At 42.0% G+C, this 18,371-nt stretch overlaps 1 protein-coding gene across 1 annotated transcript in view; it reads right to left on the bottom strand.

Moving 5' to 3' along the window:
* Positions 1 to 18,371, bottom strand: part of LOC102793035 (ERC protein 2) — a 158,419-nt gene that overhangs the window by 121,197 nt on the left and 18,851 nt on the right. Inside the window, exons 7-8 of the mRNA XM_087834055.1 lie at positions 17,115 to 17,282; positions 2,315 to 2,482 (exon numbers count right to left, since the gene is read on the bottom strand). Of these exons, the coding sequence (XP_087690181.1) occupies positions 2,315 to 2,482; positions 17,115 to 17,282 (336 nt within the window). The remainder of the gene's footprint in view (positions 1 to 2,314; positions 2,483 to 17,114; positions 17,283 to 18,371) is intronic.

Genomic DNA, 18,371 nt, shown 5'->3' with positions numbered 1-18,371 from the left:
TGTACATTTTTAATTGACACTGCAATACATTTATTAAACTATTTGTAGAATCAACATGCTATTTTATGTGTATGTAAAAACAATGAGAGAGCCACAGTTTAAAATACCTGGCACACTTCTTCATTCAAATCACTCTCAGTCACTTCGCACTTCAATTCATTCGTTAACACATATTTCAAACATTTTCATCATATTCCTGCTGACGTTTTTTAGGGTGTTGCAGAACTTCTGCCTTTTAATGTTTACTGTGGCATGATGAATGAGGAGCACGTCTGCAGCAATAATATTTGTAAAGGAGAAAAGGAAACACAAAGATATAGATAGAGAGGGAGGCTTTCTGAATATTTCAATGAAGAAAAAAAACTTGCTGGTGTTAAAACAGCCATCAACACAATGATATGAAGGAAAAGCAAAGCATTTGCAGTAAGCCCACGTTTGAGCGTGTACTGATGAAAACTGATGTCAAAGCACCACAGCAAACCATGACACATCCCTAATTACAGAGCTTTTGACGTGCAGCCACTTTGCATTTAAATGGAACAGCTATAGTAAACGTGACATTTTTAGAGGACAACTTCACAGCCAACTGGAGTGTGCAACAGGGATGAGCTAAAAGCAAGCATATTGCTTAAGTCAATGCTATAGGGAGGAGTACAGCACGTTATATGCGGTGCAGAAAGATCCTCAAACCTTGTGGTCACACAAACATAAAAGATTATGTATATTTTTAGAACAATCACATGCACGCATACACCCTGATGGCACTTTATTTGACCTTTTGTGCTCTTTTTCTTAAACTCAGCAAGTGGCAGAGAGGGAGAAGACCTTTAATTTGAGGACATGAGAGGAAACAAGGAAGATGAGAGAAGACCTTTATGTGTATGTAATTGGTCTATAGAGGAACTGCCAGCATGCGCACCACAGGTGGCCGCCAGCCCGGTTTAAATAGCCATCCTCATTAAGTCCTCTGAGACATGCCGTGCAAACAGAAAGAGAGGGTCATGTGTGGCATCTGGGACCAAAAGTACGATGTTTCTTTAATTCATCATTCCCATTTACTGCATAGTACAAGTTTACACACGGAGGCACTGTATACATGTTCAAAGACAGTGATGAAAACTCTGATTAGCCAACCTCCAGTCAGTCAACGATTCGCTTTCAGTGTTTAACCACAGACTTCATTTCTAATATGACTGACTGAACTAGAAAAATATTTAGCTGATTTAAATCAATAAAACTGCCAGTCATAATGTGACTTCCTTCTTTTCTTTTGTTACAAAAGTACGTTGACTCACTGGACATTAGACTTTTTCTACAATTAAAAACAGAGAGATTAGGCATTGAAAGGTTTCTGACACTTCTTTTCTTTAGCATGAACTGCTAAAGCTGACAAACAGCTGTTGACATTAATGACCAAATGGCAGCAGCAGCATCCTGTTGCATGTGTTTGTTTGAATGTCCAACCCCCATAGCAATTTGGAAATGAACATCAACACAAACAGCTATGATCCTGGCCTACACTGCGATGCTGCACAGTGACGTCCTGTATCTCACGTATGACTGCGACACCAGCGCCATTTATACAATTCAATTCAAGGGTGCAGCCATCTACTGCAACTGGTTGGGGAATAAAAAACACTGTGGAAGAAAGCCGGAAGTTAGAGCTAGCTTTTTCAATAGTGTTATAACACAATGATATCAGCTCAGTTACTTGTTCCTCCTTTTCTTTTTCTTGTTTTTTGTCCAGATGTAGAGTCAGAGTGGTAGATCAGCGGCACTGAGAGAACAAATAAATATCACATTGTTTGGATTTTCCCCTGAAAGTTCAGCCTGAGCTCTGTGCTGAGAACGTCCAGCAAGTTGTCTTTTTAAGTTACATTACAATCCACTCACACGTGGAGCTGTTGAATTATTATTATTATTATTATTGTTGGTTTGAGTGCTTTTAGAGTGTGTTTAGGCCCAACACTCATTCTCCTTCTGGCTCCATCCATTCCTGTGGGAGCACGTCTGCTTTTCTTTTTCTGTACAATAATAATAAGATGCTCACTTTATCTGTCTCTAATTTATTGATGAGCACTTGGAACTCAATGGATCAACATCAACACTATGCACTATTGCCACTCCAAGCTTTTAAAATATTCATTTGATTCATTTTAGTATAAAAGGAATAATTAGAGAGCTTATAATACAAAGTGCTGCATTTTTCTCTAAATAGAGTGAATTTAACTCACAACAGAAAGGCTTCATATGCATTTAAAGTCAGGCTACACTTTTTGAAATAATGCAATGTGTAAAAGTTGGCTTTACGTACTTTTTTCTGCAAGACATTAATCTTCCTCTCCTTGACGTCCAGCATGTCCTTCATGTCTCTGATTTCTCCCGTTAGTGTGCTCTTTTCATCAGTCAAGTCCTGCAGCTGTTTGGTCTTCTTGGTCAGGAACTGCTCCTTCTCCTCCAAACGCACTCGCAGAGCATCTACCTACAATTAACCAAGACAAGAAGTGCAGATAGGCAGGTATAACAAAACTGTAAGGGCAGATCAACAGGGACACCGAAAGCAGCATCTGCACAACACAAACACTGACAGACAAGTAGCAGGAGAGAGAAAAGTGGACATAAACCAGTATGCACCATATCCAGAGTTCATACACAGTCAGACAGACAGGCAACCATACAGGTTGAAAGTAATCTGTGAAAAACAGTTTTAAGGCAGACCGTTTGACGATGAGCGAGAGCTGAGTGACTGACGGGCAAATGTAGAGAAAAGAGGAAGCAGAAAAAAGATGAAGAAATGTTACACCGTGATTTTTCCCAGTTCTCGGTCAGGTGGCCCAGATGTTATTATTCAGCGCTGGAAATGACATTTCTCACATTTACTTGTTGACGTTTGGAAGTAGTAAAAGTTCAACTCTGACCTAATGTCCATGACTTGAACCACTGCGGACTGAAGCAAAGTGTGTGTGAAAGAGAGAGAGCCAGGAGCCTGTCCTGTGTTTGTTATTGAGAGTGTTGTGTGATTGGGCCGCTGCTGCCATAGATCAGAGCGCTCACACGCTTCACACTCACACGTAGAAGTTCGACGTGTCTGGCTAAGTGTAGTGAGATGAGAGATGTCTGTGCACGTTCCAGCACTACTTATTGGACTTGACATACGCAACCGACTCCTTGTTTGTTCTTCTGCAATTTCACTTTATTCCCACGTATAATTTCAGGGGTTTTATTTGACTTCAAGAGGACACACACACATCGATGAAGGGAAGTAACATAAGGCTTGTTAACAGTCATTACTTGGACACAACGTGAACAGTGTGGAAATAGTTACAGCAAAATCTCTGTTTAGCTTTCAAACGTATCTCCCAGGTATTTCACGAGGCGCTTACTGTGATTCATAAAGGGAGGACGGCGTTGGAGCAACTGGAGGTAAGATTTAGTCAGTCAGTTAACTTCACTTTAGGCAACAGTAACACCTAAATCATTGTTCTGATGTATAATAATGTTGTTGCACAAACTGTGTGTATTAAATTAATGACACACAAGGGTTTATGATTAGAACTAGAACGACTATTTTGTTATTGTGCAAATGCCGAGAGAAATTTAAAACCACAAGAATTCAATACAAAACAAATAATATGAGAGCAATCAGAAGAAAAAATCAGAAGCAGATATACTAAAGGCACAATTGAAAAGTGCAGCTGTGTTGGAGCACAGTTGGTTCCTCCCTGCAGATATGTTTATGTGCCTGCATGTGTAAAATGAGAGTGCACTCCACAGACACAGAGGGTGCCTGTCACTGTGCCATTAGAAGCAGGCCAGGACCCCCAGCTGTAAGATGGCGAAGTATTTATCTCATATTGCTCCTCTGGCAGACAACCAAAGTCTAGTACTGAGAACGGCTCTGTCCTCCCAAATTCACATTTACACACAAACGCGCACAATAGTGGTGCTATCACCAATGCACGTACAGTATACATGCACATACTATGTGTGTGTGCATGTTTGCCACTGCATTTATGTGGGTGTGAGAGCGAGAGACCTCCTCCCCTCCATCTCCACCTGGCAAGGAGCAATTTAGCAAGAATGCAGCAAAGGGGCCTAACAGGAAATCCCTGCTGTCTCACCTGCACTGGCCCACTAAGCTGTGATAGTACTACACAGACGCCCTGCTAATACCCTCTTAAAGCACTCAGCGCTGCGAGACAGTACATGGAAAAACAAGGAAGGATGATGAGATGCGGAGGGACAAATGAAAGGACAGATAATAGTGAGGGTGAAAGCGAGGGACGTAATCAATGAAGAAGTGAAAGAAGGTGGATAGGGCCTGTTGTGAACACATCGTTTGGACTGAGCATGTTAACACCACCGGCATGCTGCTGTTTCACCGGCTACCGCTCCAACAGCAGGGCTGCTGCAGGAAATACTGTATGGCTTTATCAGCTGGCACACATGCTGAGATGATAGACGGCTAACTGCACACAGTGATTAACCTCTCTCTTCTCCCTCAATTTCCGCTCCAATTTTCCTTTTCTTCTGCTGCCCTTCTTCCTTGTGTCATCTTTCAAAAACACCTTGCTCTCTCGCTCTCTTCCCCTGTGGCTACCACCTCTCTCTCAACACTCCATCCCTCCAACCATGCTGCACACTCTCCAGGAGATTTCCTATTGCCATTTAAAGGCACAGGTCCTGCAGCGAGACAGAGTGATGTGTCAGTGTGAGAAATCCCTGAAGTCTTCAAATCAGGTTGTCTTTGGTACAGACCCACATTTCCCCAAGCATAACATTGTAAGTTTGCGCCTTTCAGTGCAGATTTGAGGGAGATGATATGCAACATAGGACTCCTGCTGTCTCCAAGACAACCACGGTATTGATTCTGCCTACACGAGTGGACACCGGGGACTATATCCTGTTTTGTAATCGTGACATTTCTTTAGCAGGAAAGAGAAAGGTCAGGGAGAGGAGTAGAAACGCTGCTGTCCAGTCTGGCTCAGTCAAACCTAAAGGGAACACTGGAGACGGCCCTGAGAAGCTCCGCTGAGTTGATGAATTAAAAACACATCTATATCACCCCACCTTCCTCCAAAAAAACCCACTTAAACTTTCCAGTCCCTCACTCAGCACCCCATAATTTAAAAAAATATCTTGATATGTTTTCAACATTCTGTGGTTGCAAAACTATTAATTCTTGGCAAACCCGGATTTTGCTTAAATTAATTAATTCCCAAATCTGTAACGACTCTAACGTGCGCACACATATGTCTATTCAACAAATCTCAAGGCACAAAACTGTATCTGTAATTAAATATGCCAACAGCACGAACAAATGCATAAACACACTCTGATTAAATTCCTCCTTCTTGCTTGCAATGACAGCCAAATGTAGATCCTGGAAATTGGTTAGCGGAGTAAAACAGAGGCTTAAAGAAAACAGTTTCACTGTTTGTCCTCACCTCCCTTCTCCCTGCCTCACATTTCATCATAAAAGTTTTTTTGGCAGGCAAATCTGCAAAGGTATTGGGCCCGTCGTCGGCTCTGGGCCGCAATAAACAACACAGGGACTATATGAGTAGACCACAGTCCAAACAGCAGAACCAGAGAGAGTGAAAACCTGTAAGACCACAGCGAGGTCTGGGACACACCAACACTTGCACATTTGCACTCTCACTCGCACACTGGGGAGTCCAATATTGCAAATAGAGTCTCAGGTTGATCAGAAAAACATCTATGACCTTTACAGAAGCTCATATCCAAACCATCAGCTATATTCATTTGTGTGTGTGTGTGTGCGTATTAAAACAAGTTTGAATGTCACACTGAAAACACACCATTAAAGCTCTTAAATCCAAAGGAAAGGTTCTGATGTATCTGATGCCTGAACTAAGATCTTCTTGGCCTGCTGTGATGCACCACACACAGCTGTGTGAGCTATTCACTCATTAGATTTCATTTATTCAAAGGCCTGTGCGGTGAAACTAATCATCTCAATTTATTCTTAATATTCGCCTAATTCAGGTTTGTGAAGCCACTGATGAGCCAAGTCTGAATCTCATCACTAAAATATTGAAGACTATTCAAATTCAAGACAATGCGAGACCACCAAAGTCTCCCGTGCTACCTATTATCATTCAAACATGTCTTTGGTGAGATGTACTTTACGCAGCGAGACAAACCAACACATATGATGCAGAATGAGGATGACAGCTGGATTTAAGCAGCCTATCGGTGTTTTCATGCTGACTAATAACTGCATTATTAAAGACTGCTGAAAGGTGAACAAACCCATGAGGATATATAGAGTAACTCACACCGCTGGTATATAAGCACCAGGTTATATATCTCTTATTTATACAGTTGGCATCAAGTGATCCATAGTTTCATGTTGATGTAACTGAAGCCTTCAATAGATGTCGGGAGGTTACAAATACTGTAAGAGTAGCCTGAAGACCAAAGGATGCTTTTTGTTTTAAGTGAATGGTGCATGTTGGTGTGCTCAGTGTGTGAGCGTGTGAATAGGGGGGGCGTTGTCAGATGGAAGTATGACGAACTTTACACAGAAAATGTAAACAAGGCCTGGACGACCCTACACTGTTTATTTACACACAGAAGGCACTTAAAGACCATTTTTATAGTTTTTGGTACTTTTTCCCATACAGCTCAAACTGAGGACCACCGGAGTTCTCAGGACTCCTTTTTGGGGTATTTGCTGCTATAGAGGAGGAACTGCCTCAGCACAAGAGGAACTTTGCATGAGGTGATGTATTGTGACTGGTCCTGACCAGCGTTATTGTAGTTTTACATCGTTATTTCATTTTAATTATGAAATTACATTTTGTTTTACTAGTGTTTTCGCTCATTTCCAGTGTTGGGAAGGTTACTTTTAACATGTATTCCATTACAGATTACAGATTACATGCCCCAAAATGTATTCTGTAACGTATTCCGTTACGTTACTCAATGAGAGTAACGTATTCTGAATACTTTGGATTACTTAATATATTATCATGCTGTTTACAACTACATGAATGTACTATTGCTGTGATTTATTACTGTTACTGAAGGTCCGCGGCTCCGAACCGTAGTAAAGGGACCTCTGGCTAATACGGTGGGTTCTGTGTCGGCTCGTAGCTGAAAACTAGCTTTACTTTGTTGTCTGGGTCAACTTTGCTAGCAGAGACAGAGAGAGGCGTTGAAAGGCTGCTCCAACAGAACTTATTGTTTCAGAGGAAAACACGAACACGGTGTACAGTCGAGTCTTAATAGCTTACTTACAGCTGGGCTCGTTAGGCTCTCTTCTTGGCTGCAGTGGTTATTAACAAAACCCAAACAGTCCTGACCCGCCACAATATGAAACAGGGAAGTACCGCCGTGTAATCCATTTATTTCAACAAAGTAACTGTATTCTAAATACCACCTTTTTAAACGGTAACTGTAACGGAATACAGTTACTCATATTTTGTATTTTAAATACTAACGGCGGTACATGTACTCCGTTACTCCCCAACACTGCTCATTTCAGTTACACAGTTATAGAGAACACAAAAACAACACTTTTGACTCACATCTTGTCTCAATAAATATATACTTCTGTGCTTGTTTTCACAACTGATTTGACTAAATTATCAAAGACTAAACTGTAAGATATCTCCCACCCATCCGTCCATCAATACATCCATTTATATATTTTATAACACTTTTCCAGTTCACAGTCATCTGGGGGCCTGTCCCAGCTGTCATAGAGCAGGAAGCAGGGTAACACCCAACAGGTCAATATTCCACATATACTTTTTATTTTTTATTCTCAAGTACATGATCTTGCTTCTGTTAGTTTCTTTAGGGTAACCAAAACAATTTTTACAACTAGTTTCAATTTTATTTCGGTTTTAGTGAACTGCAATAACTTTGTTTTATACTTAAGTGTGGGCTGAATATTTGATAAATGGTGGTTACAAGTAGGGATCCACCTTTTTCCAATTCCAACACCTCGGCTGTGGTTCACCTGCCAATAACAAATCCAGTTTTAAATTAATAACCTGTATCCCTCGCTGGCAGGAAGAGACAGGGGCTTGGTTTTTTGTGTGTCTGGAAACTTTTGAATGAAGAGTCAAACATGATTTTAAGAAACGAATAGAACCCAATATGAGCTGACGTGCATTACCAGCTGCTCACTGCTTCCAAGTTCCTATAAGAAAAGAACAAATGCTGCAAGGCATGTGCTTCCCAGCACCTCCCTAATGGGTACCTACACCCAAAAATGTTTGGTCAGAAAGCAGCTACATATGCCTACACAGATAAACAAGTGCATGCATGCAAACAGAAGTTTTCATCTCCACCTGAGCTGGTCATCCCAGACATAACAAGACTGAAGTCGATCTTTACGGAAATGTGGGGAATTCCCTGTCCCAGGGCAAAGGCTGTGTCATGAAAGCTGAGTTAAGGCAACAGCGCTGATCCGGACTCGTATAATGGACTGATCACCTCAGGGCTGACTCGGGATAATAAGCGGATATAAACCGGCTCACAGCAGGAGCTGCAGGGTGGAGAGCGGGACACCGTCTCATTGAACACCATAACATCTGCTGATAAAACCATGGCAACACAGCTGTGTGCCTAAAGGCTACGAGGGGAACACGGAAAAGCACAGACAAGGACACACACACACACACAGACACAGACACACACACACACACACACACACACACACACACACACACACACACACACACACACACACACACACACAGACAAAAGGACCTTTGTCATGTTTGCTACCAAAGCATGAAAGTTCATTTTCATATTGTGAATGGTTTCATGACATTCAGGGTCACAGCACAAACTCGTCGCACGCCGCTGCCTCAAACCCTCTTTTGCCCTCCATCCATCACCGTTATATCCTGCCAACAAAGACACAAAAACACATACACAACACACGTGCAGAGGAAGAGCTGCTGCAGGCGTTCCTCCTCATTAACACTTGCTGCTCCTCTGATTATTTTTCCTGATCATTTCCAGCTCTGCATGCCAGTTCCTACATCCTGTTCCAAGGGAATCCATTTCCTGTCAAACACTGAGCAGTCACTCTGGCAAACGTGGAAAATAAACGCTGCTCTGCAGTTTCTACAGTAGGTTCCTGAAATAAGCTTGATTTCTACTTGATCAACGAGTAAATATTGTCTCACACAGTCACAGTCTTCAGTAAATACCAAACTAATAATGTAACCTGAAAAGTTAATTCAATGACAACTAAGTATGTTGTCATGGAGATGACAAAATTGTTGTCAATAGCCTTTTAGCCAAAAATGATATTGTAAAATCAACAGAATTATATCAGGTCTTACACTCACTATGCCACAGTCACACAAGGGTCGCTGAAACGTAACCACAGTTATTGCAACCATGAACAACAGACTTGCATTTCATCGCCTTTGAAGTCTTATCAGTGACTTTGGTGTCTCAAGATAACCATAAAAAATCACTAACGCAGAGACAAACTGCTACCAGTCTGCTACCAGTCTGCTACCAGTTTGCAATTAACTGGAGTCAAGTTAGTAATTATGTTTGTGATGTTAAAGCAATTAACTGTGATTAGCAGGAACATGTTGCCACCTACAAACAGAGATTTACATGAAACAGAAATTCATATTTAGTACTTATATTCAGAGTCCAGGCAAAAGCTCCCAAATCTGAAATAGAAATCCATTAATTTTTTTATAATAGTACCAGTGTTCCTGCATGATGGCGTTTTAACAGCAAATTTATAAATATAACCTCAAATGCCTCAAATAGACACGTCAGGGTCGGTACTTTGTCTTTGTTTGTAAGTGAGGCAGCAGGTATTTACAAAGCTTTGCCAGTCGTTCTGATAGCGATGCCACAGCTGCCTCGTACCAGGTAACCTGCACTGCGCACAGTGACCACTATTCTATTTCATCTTTGATCTGTATACATATACCAGTTACAAAATATATAATTTCCTTAAAACTCTTAAAGAGTTTTGAGCAAAGTATAAACCCTGAAGTTGAATTTTGATCATTTAAATGTGCTGGATAAAAATGAAACACACCTTCCCTGTAAACAGGAGTAAGTAGAGCAGTGGAACATGTCATATTTCATCCAGTTTAATTGTTCTGTTCGGAGACGTTTGTGTTAACAAAGAGCCGACTTACTGTAAGCAAGAGTGAAAACTGCTTTCGGAGTGTGTTATTGTGGCGTGGAGTGTTTGTGTAAGTATGTCTTTGTCTGTGTGTGTATTTGGGCATATGTGTGTATGAAGCTGGAAGTTAAGTGGTCTTAGCAAAGCAGGGTGACCCTGAGGAAAGAGGAGGTCAGAACAAAAAGAAAGGGGCTTATTGTCTCTGGCTGTCTCCATCACCACCTCGCTGCCTTCTGGTTAACCACCTGCTGACTGACTGCAGACCAAGCAAAGCCCACATTACTGTTTCTGTTTATGGGTGTGTATTTTTTCTGTTAGGTTTCAAAATAGAAAACAAAAATATGCAGAAACATTTCCCAAGGACCTTAATACGGAATAAAATGTCACACAAACCATTCGTGATGAAGCACGTGTCACGTATACTTGGACAGCAACGCTAATGCGCGTGCAGCGTGCACACATGTGTCCGTCGACTCATTAGGTCACATTTATCTCCTTCGCTGTGTAAACCATTAAATATCTCATCCCCATTCTGACCGCTGTAACTCCACTTTATGGCTTTTCCACAAGGCCTCTGAAGAACTTGTGGGGGCTTTATTTTGGACCGTGCCATGTTTGTTCTGGGGGGCCCGATGCTGCTACTCACACTGGAACCCAAACCACACCGATCTACGAAGACGGGAGCACGCTATTGGGTCTGAGAACGGTGACCATGGTCACTCGAGTTCAGATGAGATCATACAAAAACTGTCACGACCTGCTGATTAGTGCAAACGGGAATGTTTTCTGTTTACTCAGTGATAAGCTCACTGTAAGTTTAGGAGCTCATCAAGTTCTTACCTTTGTTTAAACTGTTTCTTCACCCGTTCTCATTCCTAATCTGTTGGTAATGTGGAAATAAGGTGAAACAAGGAGTCGGCAACAAAATGTGATAGAATAGAGACGAAAGCACGGGGGACAAGAAACTGTGGACAGAGGGAGCAGAAGTGAATGAGGCAGAAAGAAAGACAGTAAGCGAGAACGCAGCAGGGGGACAGCCCAGGGTGGAGTTTAACCCGGCTCCGACCACATCTTTTCTCCGCCTCACTACCTATATGAACCATCAATCAGCCAGGAGAACAAGGAAAGATCAACAAAAACAGTCCAGCAGGGACCACAGCACGCCGTTCCATCGCATCACTCACTGACAAAAGCCCATATCCTTACACATCCATCAAACGGTGCGATTCTCTCACTTTTCACTTCCTCTTGTCGCTCAATCACGTCGTGATTCATTCCCACTTTTTTTTAATTTTCCTCTTGTTTTCACCATTCATCACTGCCACCACCGTGGATGTTAGCGAGTCATTTTTTAGTCATTTATATCTTTTACGACTCATTACATTCAACCTCAAAATGAAAACTTCTGACAGACACAGCAAACGCTGGTGATGAAAGAACGCGAGATATTTGAGGTCACATCTGACGAAGCCGAAGTGAAATACCGCAGACTGTGCTCTCTCCAAATACAGACACGCTGCCACATCCCAAAGTATGCATTACAGGCGTGCTGCTTCTGACACTTCTACTGGCAGTCGGAACGAAATATCAAATGTTATATTGCTGTGCAAAGTTATGTGCCCGATTAAGACTCCAGCTTCATGTCTAGACTTCTCTTTATAGGGTCAGTTGCCCCAACATGATGCTCACCTATGATAAACACAGTACTGTACAAAAGTCTTTTGTCATCCCTCTTTCTTTATATCTTTCTAGGAAAATGGGAAATATGTGGAGTGATTTACTGAAATGTGCAAATAAACATGGAATAAATAAAAGTTTGTGCAGTTCTAATGAGTTTGAAGGTCAATATTTTGTATCAAGTCTTCAGCAAAGCGTCTCTTAGGGAAACGTTCCTATAATGGTTTTATAAGTAGCCTTAAAGAAAAGTTATCCAGCTTTCTTGAAGGACATTCAAAGCTCTTCTTTGGCTGCCTTTTGTTCTGTTCTGTGTCAGCATGATCCCACTCTGCTTCAATAATGTTGAGATCTGGGCTCTGGGGAAGCCATTGTGTGATTTGCTATCCAGGTATTGCTTTTACTGCATTGGCAGCGTGTTTGGGATCAATGTCGTTTTGAAAAATAAAGCCACTGCCAATCCGACGCTTTCCAGATGGCATTGCATGGTGGATCAAAATCTGATGGCACATTTCTGCGTTCATAATTCTCTCAGTTTGTCAAGATCACCAACACCTCTGGCTGAAACACAAACACTAACTACGAATGAGTCTCCACTACGTTTTACAGACGGCAGCAGACACTCAGTGTTAGACTTCCCTCATGACCTCCGATAATCTGACAGTTTGGATTCATCATGCAGACCCGCTGACATTGACTTTCAGTCCAGTTCTTGTGTAACCTGGCGTCGCTCAACCTCTCCTCCCTGTAACACTTCCTTCAGCTCCTTGACAGCCAGCTTTCCACTGAGAGCGTTTCAGATGAGGCTTTGGCGAACAGTAGCTGGATCGACTGAAGGGCCCGATGCATCTCCCAGGTCTTGTGTCCTGGATTTTTTTCATATAACTGAGGACACGACTTTCAGATTCTGTTCATCTGCTATAGATATCGGTTTTTAGCCCAGCCACTTCTTTTTGTTCTCCACTTGACTTAATTTGGGGTTATATAAATAAAATTGAATTAAACGTGTCCAGTTCCCTCAAATGTTTTAAGAACACATTGCACACCATGATGAGATATGCAAAGGTTTTGGCTAGCAGGTCTTTGACAATTACCTTGTAGGTGAAAAAATATTATTTGTTATCTTTGGCATTTGTGTTAGAATCAACAAAAAATGGGAATACATTATGTGTTTATGCATCTGTCAGGTATAGACATAAAAGCGGCTTTACCCCTTGAGTTCGGTGCCTTCATGTCCTTAGGAAAACTCAGAAAACCTGCAAAGTTATTGCTCAGGAAAACAGTCGGTTCTCCTAAAGCAAAATCTGAAGAAATGAGGAATAACTTGTGACTTTTGCAAAGTGCTGCATGTAAATACAATCGTCATAAAAATGTAAGCTTTATATCTGCAAAAGACATTAATACCATGTGACAGTGATGTTGATTGATTGTGTGTTTCTTAGTAAACTATCAGTTTAATCAGCAAACACAGCTCACACAGAGAATGCCAAGAAACTATTTGTGCTTAGATGTTATTAAGTACACATCAGTGAGTTGTGCTGCCAAACAGACAGGCACACTCAGTGCAGGATGTTGGGAGGGGAACCAGAAGGTCTGCAGACTTTGCAGTGACAACCACGAGTCGAGTGTTTTGGTTGGATTTAAGTTTGATGGGGGAAAGAAATGACTTTTTTAAGCCAAATATTTTTGCAAACTAGCTTTCCCCATCAGGAATTAAATTTATTATGCACTTTATTTCTGTCAATTTTATTATTTGGTCATGATTTAATGCTGCTTTCATTGTTTGCTTTGCTTAACACAGCCGAGCTTAGAGTCAATAAAACCTGTATTTTAAGGATCATTATTTTGTTTTTTGTCGAATCCTATCAGAGAAAACTGAAGGGCAGGTCCATCCATCTAACCAGATATGTGACAGTTAAATCAAACTAACCATGCGTCTTAAAACAGCGATCTGGCCTCTTTAAACAAATGTTCATAACATTCAAACAAAAGATCTAAACCGAGTCCCAGAGAAGCCATGGCAGCTGGGCTTTGGCCTTGTGCTTTGTTGCTGGCTGGTTAAATATGCAGGAAGGTCTCTGATAGGTTACCTGATCTGGGAGAGTATCATTTCAGCCCCGCATTGTCCTGATCGAGGCAGGAAAGACACACATCGACTGTATTAAAGTTTCCACAGACACAGGCAGGCGCACAAAAGCGTACACACACTATTTTCCACATTTCCCAGTTATCTGGAGACAGATTCAATCACACCCATTACGACGCTGTCCTTAACTTTGATTGACAAATAAAATGCGCTTCCATTTTCTCCTTCTGCTGCTCACAGTGCGCCTCTGTTCAGGGGCCGTTCCCATCTGCTTCTAGAGACAAATCTGTGAGGTGAAGCTGCTCCTCGTGTCTCAGAAACCAGCCTTCCTCTTGGGGGAATGTACAACTGTACCAATCAGTGTCATTCATGATGAGACCCACCTGGCACACACACATGCACACTCTTGTATATGAGCGTGTGATGTGCCAGAAGTCGTGTGTGAGACAAAAGAAAATAGGTGGCTGAAAGAAAGCTTGAAAGAAAACTGCTGAAGGAAAATGAAGGAATGAGGTGAGTCGGGGGTCTTGTGGGAACGGCTGCCATCTCTGGCCAAATGATTGACAGGCAGCAGAGGAATGCACGGCCACGCCGGCCCACTAAAGAGCTCTAAACATCTTTACTCATCCTCTGGTTCACCCACTTAGTCCAGGAAACCTAAGCCATTCCCGAGCAGGGGAAGATGCCACTTCAATAGCAGGAAAAATTACTTGAAACCGGAGATGAGAGTCAAGCAATCAGTCCTGACAGTGTGAGTGTTTTTGTGTGTCTGTGTGTGCGACTGTGTGTTTGTGGCAGTCAGGATCTGATCCAGACCCCCTCTCATCCAGGACACTTCAGGGTCTCTTGCACTATGATGGGAGATCGTCATGGTAACTTGTGCTATTGCCCTAATCTGCCCCAGAGCAGACGGATTAGACATCAGCAGGTACGAAAACACTGCATCATCAGGACCTCTGTGCACGGACAGGGGAAGTTTTTTAATAGTGTCTAAGTCTTTGCATTTTCCCAGTAAGAAATCATTTTAATTTGAACTTTTTTCCTGTGCGCTGCAAACAACTTTACAACTACTTTGTTGTTCTAAAAGCCTAATAAGTCATCCCAGGTCAGCCGAGGTCTGAATTCTGTTCTTGTATTCATTCACTAATTGCTCTCAGACCACTAAACACCACCTGCAGCTTAAAGAATAAAACCGTCTCGCCCACATATCATATTAATTTAATGAAATACTCAGTTGTACTCCATCAGATTCTGTCTTAATGTCAAAGTTATGAAGTCAATAAGTCTGTTCACTCACACAGTCTACATTTTTGTCGGATTTCTTTCCTGGCTTCAAATAGGCTAAACTTTATTAATATAGCAGCTTTTTTCCAGTCGTACTGACCAAAGTGGCTGAAGTGCTCACGCATGCACTACTGTACAGTACTTTTCCTCTCACACACAGACTCACACAGCTGTGTTGTTTTCAGGCTTTATTATGAGTTTTATCCTCCAGTGTAAAATCAGCTGCTCTGCTGCGGGTGGAGATGCTGCCATCACCTCCCTTCAAATAAAAGAAACCCTGGTTAACTTAACCAGCTGATAACCAGGTTTGTGTGACCACTTAGCCCGGCTGCTGCTGTTGGTACAGTGATGCAGAAGCATTTGAGGTGATCTTTCCTCGTCGTGCATCTTCAGTTCTGTGTGAGTTTTGCATAAGCACACGTAATTATTTCTGCTTTACAGTCAGCTTTTCCCACTGAAGTTGGATCGATGACTATTCAAAAGCAAAGCTGGTTGTGAATAAAAAAACTAAAGTTACACTGACAGCGATCTGCGGCAGTAAACAAAGCCAAAGCCTCCATGAACCATGGGCTGCAGAACCCCTGTTATTTTGGTGGAGTCAGACTGCAGCTGGTTCTTGTCATATTTGTTGGTTTTGTGTTTTTATTTCCCCCTTCAGTGTTAGATATATGTTTGGTTACCTCCTGTTTTATTTTTTTAAATTCAGGTATCTTATTGTATATTATTCTCTGCCTTGATTGACTTCCCCACCTTAACTGTTTCCACCTTTGCCCTGGTCCCACGTGAGTCACCAATCAGACCCATGTGTTCCTGAGCCACGCATCCCTGCTTCTTCAGTTTGTGTTTCATTTAGCGTTTGTCACTTTGTAGGTCTTTAAATGATCAGATTTTCAATTCAAATTCATGTTGTTTTCATTTTGAATATATTTTGGCAGTATTGGGCACTTAATAGCTATTTGTGAGAAGCTAATATTGCCTGGTCAGGCCCTGTTCTCCTCACACCAATGACTTATACATACATTTTTTTAAACATGCATTTTCAGGAGAACAAAAAAAAGAAGAAAGAAAGAAATGCACACTTACAAAAACCACCCACTGAAAACCAATTCCTTTTCGTATGATGTATTCAACTAACTACAAGGGCCAAAATTCCTTGCACATGTATGCACAATTAGGCCTAATTTTGGCCCAAATTGCTTCCTGTAATGATGAGTGGACATAGTTAGCAGGCCACTCTCAACGGCCGAACACAAAGAGATCTAAAGTATCACTTCCAAGTCCAGAGAGTTATGCAGAAAAATGCTCACAATCCCCCCCCTCCTCCACACACACACACACACACACACACACACACACACACACACACACACACACACACACACACACACACACCTATATCTCACTAAATACAACCCACCTCCATCTCTAACAGCCGTGATAAAATCATTAGAGCCTCAGAGTTTAGAACTTCAAACATGACACAGAAAGAGCTGCCAGCTTTCTTCAGCCCTCTAACTGACCCGCCCACACGCACAAACCCACTGGTGGACTAAAGGAACCACACACATGGACATTTTTCCACCCACCTCAGCGGCCGTTAGAGAAACAGAAGGAGAAAGAAACACAAAACAGAAAAGCAGGATTTGTTGCACACATACAGTTTCTATCCTAACACAGACCATGCAAAGCTACTATTGCATGCACCAATAGATGCAGAGTGGTCAGAAGGGTGTTTCTTCCCGTCTTTATTACTGCAGGGATCTACAGAGTGTCCATCTCGTGATGTGTCTTTGAAATTATTTTCCAAGAAGCTGGAAAGCGGTTTAGTGCAATGTCAGTGTTTGCATGTTTGTGGCTTTACTGGTGTGTGTTTGTATGTCTCTGGATTGTGTTTTCTCCATGTGTGAATGTGCACACACTGACCTCGGTCTGGAGTGTGTTGGCGCGCTGCTCCTTGGCACTGAGCGACTCTTTTAGCACTTCGATGTGCTGCTTGCAGTCCGAGTTCTGATTGGTCAATGTTTCCAGTTTGGTCTGCAGCGCCTGCATCTCAGACTCCTTCCTGTTCAGCTCCTGCTTCAGCTGCTCTATCTGACAGTCACGCAAACACACAAACACACAAAGAAGGGTCATCAGTGAGTGATATACTTGATATATATTTGTAGATAAGACATGCATTCAAAAATATGACTTTTCATTTAAACCAGTGATACACCAATGTTAGACTAGTGCATATAAAAGAATCTGAATATCAGGAAAAGTTTATTTTTTGTAGTTTAATTTAAACAGATCAGCTTTCACATGTTCTGTACTCACTACATGTAAATGGCAATAATGCAAACTTTTTTAGCTCACAGAAATCATAAATCCAGCATTTCAAAATTGTTAGAATTTGAAGTTTGATTGAATTCAAAGAGTATAAATCTCATGTATTTCTTAGCCTAGTTCAGTTCCCACGACCACGATCAAGGGGAAGGCTGGTGACTTGAGTGATGACCTATGCTCTCCACAAAGAGGGTAAACCACCGAAGAGCATTGCTGAAAGGCTGGCTAGGAACGTTTTACGCTTAATCTTAAAAGTATAGAGCACAGGTGTCCAACTCCAGGCCTCAAGGGCCGGTGTCCTGCAGGTTTTAGATGTGTCCTTGAACCAACACAGCTGACTGAAATGGCTAAATGACCTCCTCAACATATCTTGAAGTTCTCCAGAGGCTGGTAATGAAATAATCATGTGATTCAGGTGTGCTGACCCAGGGTGAGATCTAAAACCTGCAGGACACTGGCCCTCGAGGCCTGGAGTCCGACATCCCTGGTATAGAGGGTAGGGATAGTGTAATAATGGAAATTTGACTGGGAGGTAAATGCATGGTAAGAAAAAGGACACAAACAAAGAGAAATCAGAAAATGTCGACTCAAGAACTTGGAGTGGACCGAGGCTGCTGTCACATTTCTAATAGTGTCTTACCTGGATTAAGGTGAACTACACTGCACTGCTACTTTCAGAGGAAAGTTAATTTTGTGTTTCATGTTATTATTGTGCTTCATCGGCCAGAAGCCAACCCCAAGATATGGACAAGATGAAGGCTTCCATCACAGCAACCTGGTCTTCAATAAAACCTTAGCAGTCTGGCCTGGAGGCAAGCTCTTTGCCTCCAGGCCAGACTGCTCTGACGCAGCAAT

The sequence above is a fragment of the Neolamprologus brichardi genome, chromosome 20 (assembly GCF_056152115.1).
Source record: "Neolamprologus brichardi isolate AB-2024 chromosome 20, ASM5615211v1, whole genome shotgun sequence".
Classification (NCBI taxonomy): domain Eukaryota; kingdom Metazoa; phylum Chordata; class Actinopteri; order Cichliformes; family Cichlidae; genus Neolamprologus; species Neolamprologus brichardi.
This window is presented reverse-complemented; position numbering and strand designations above follow the sequence as displayed.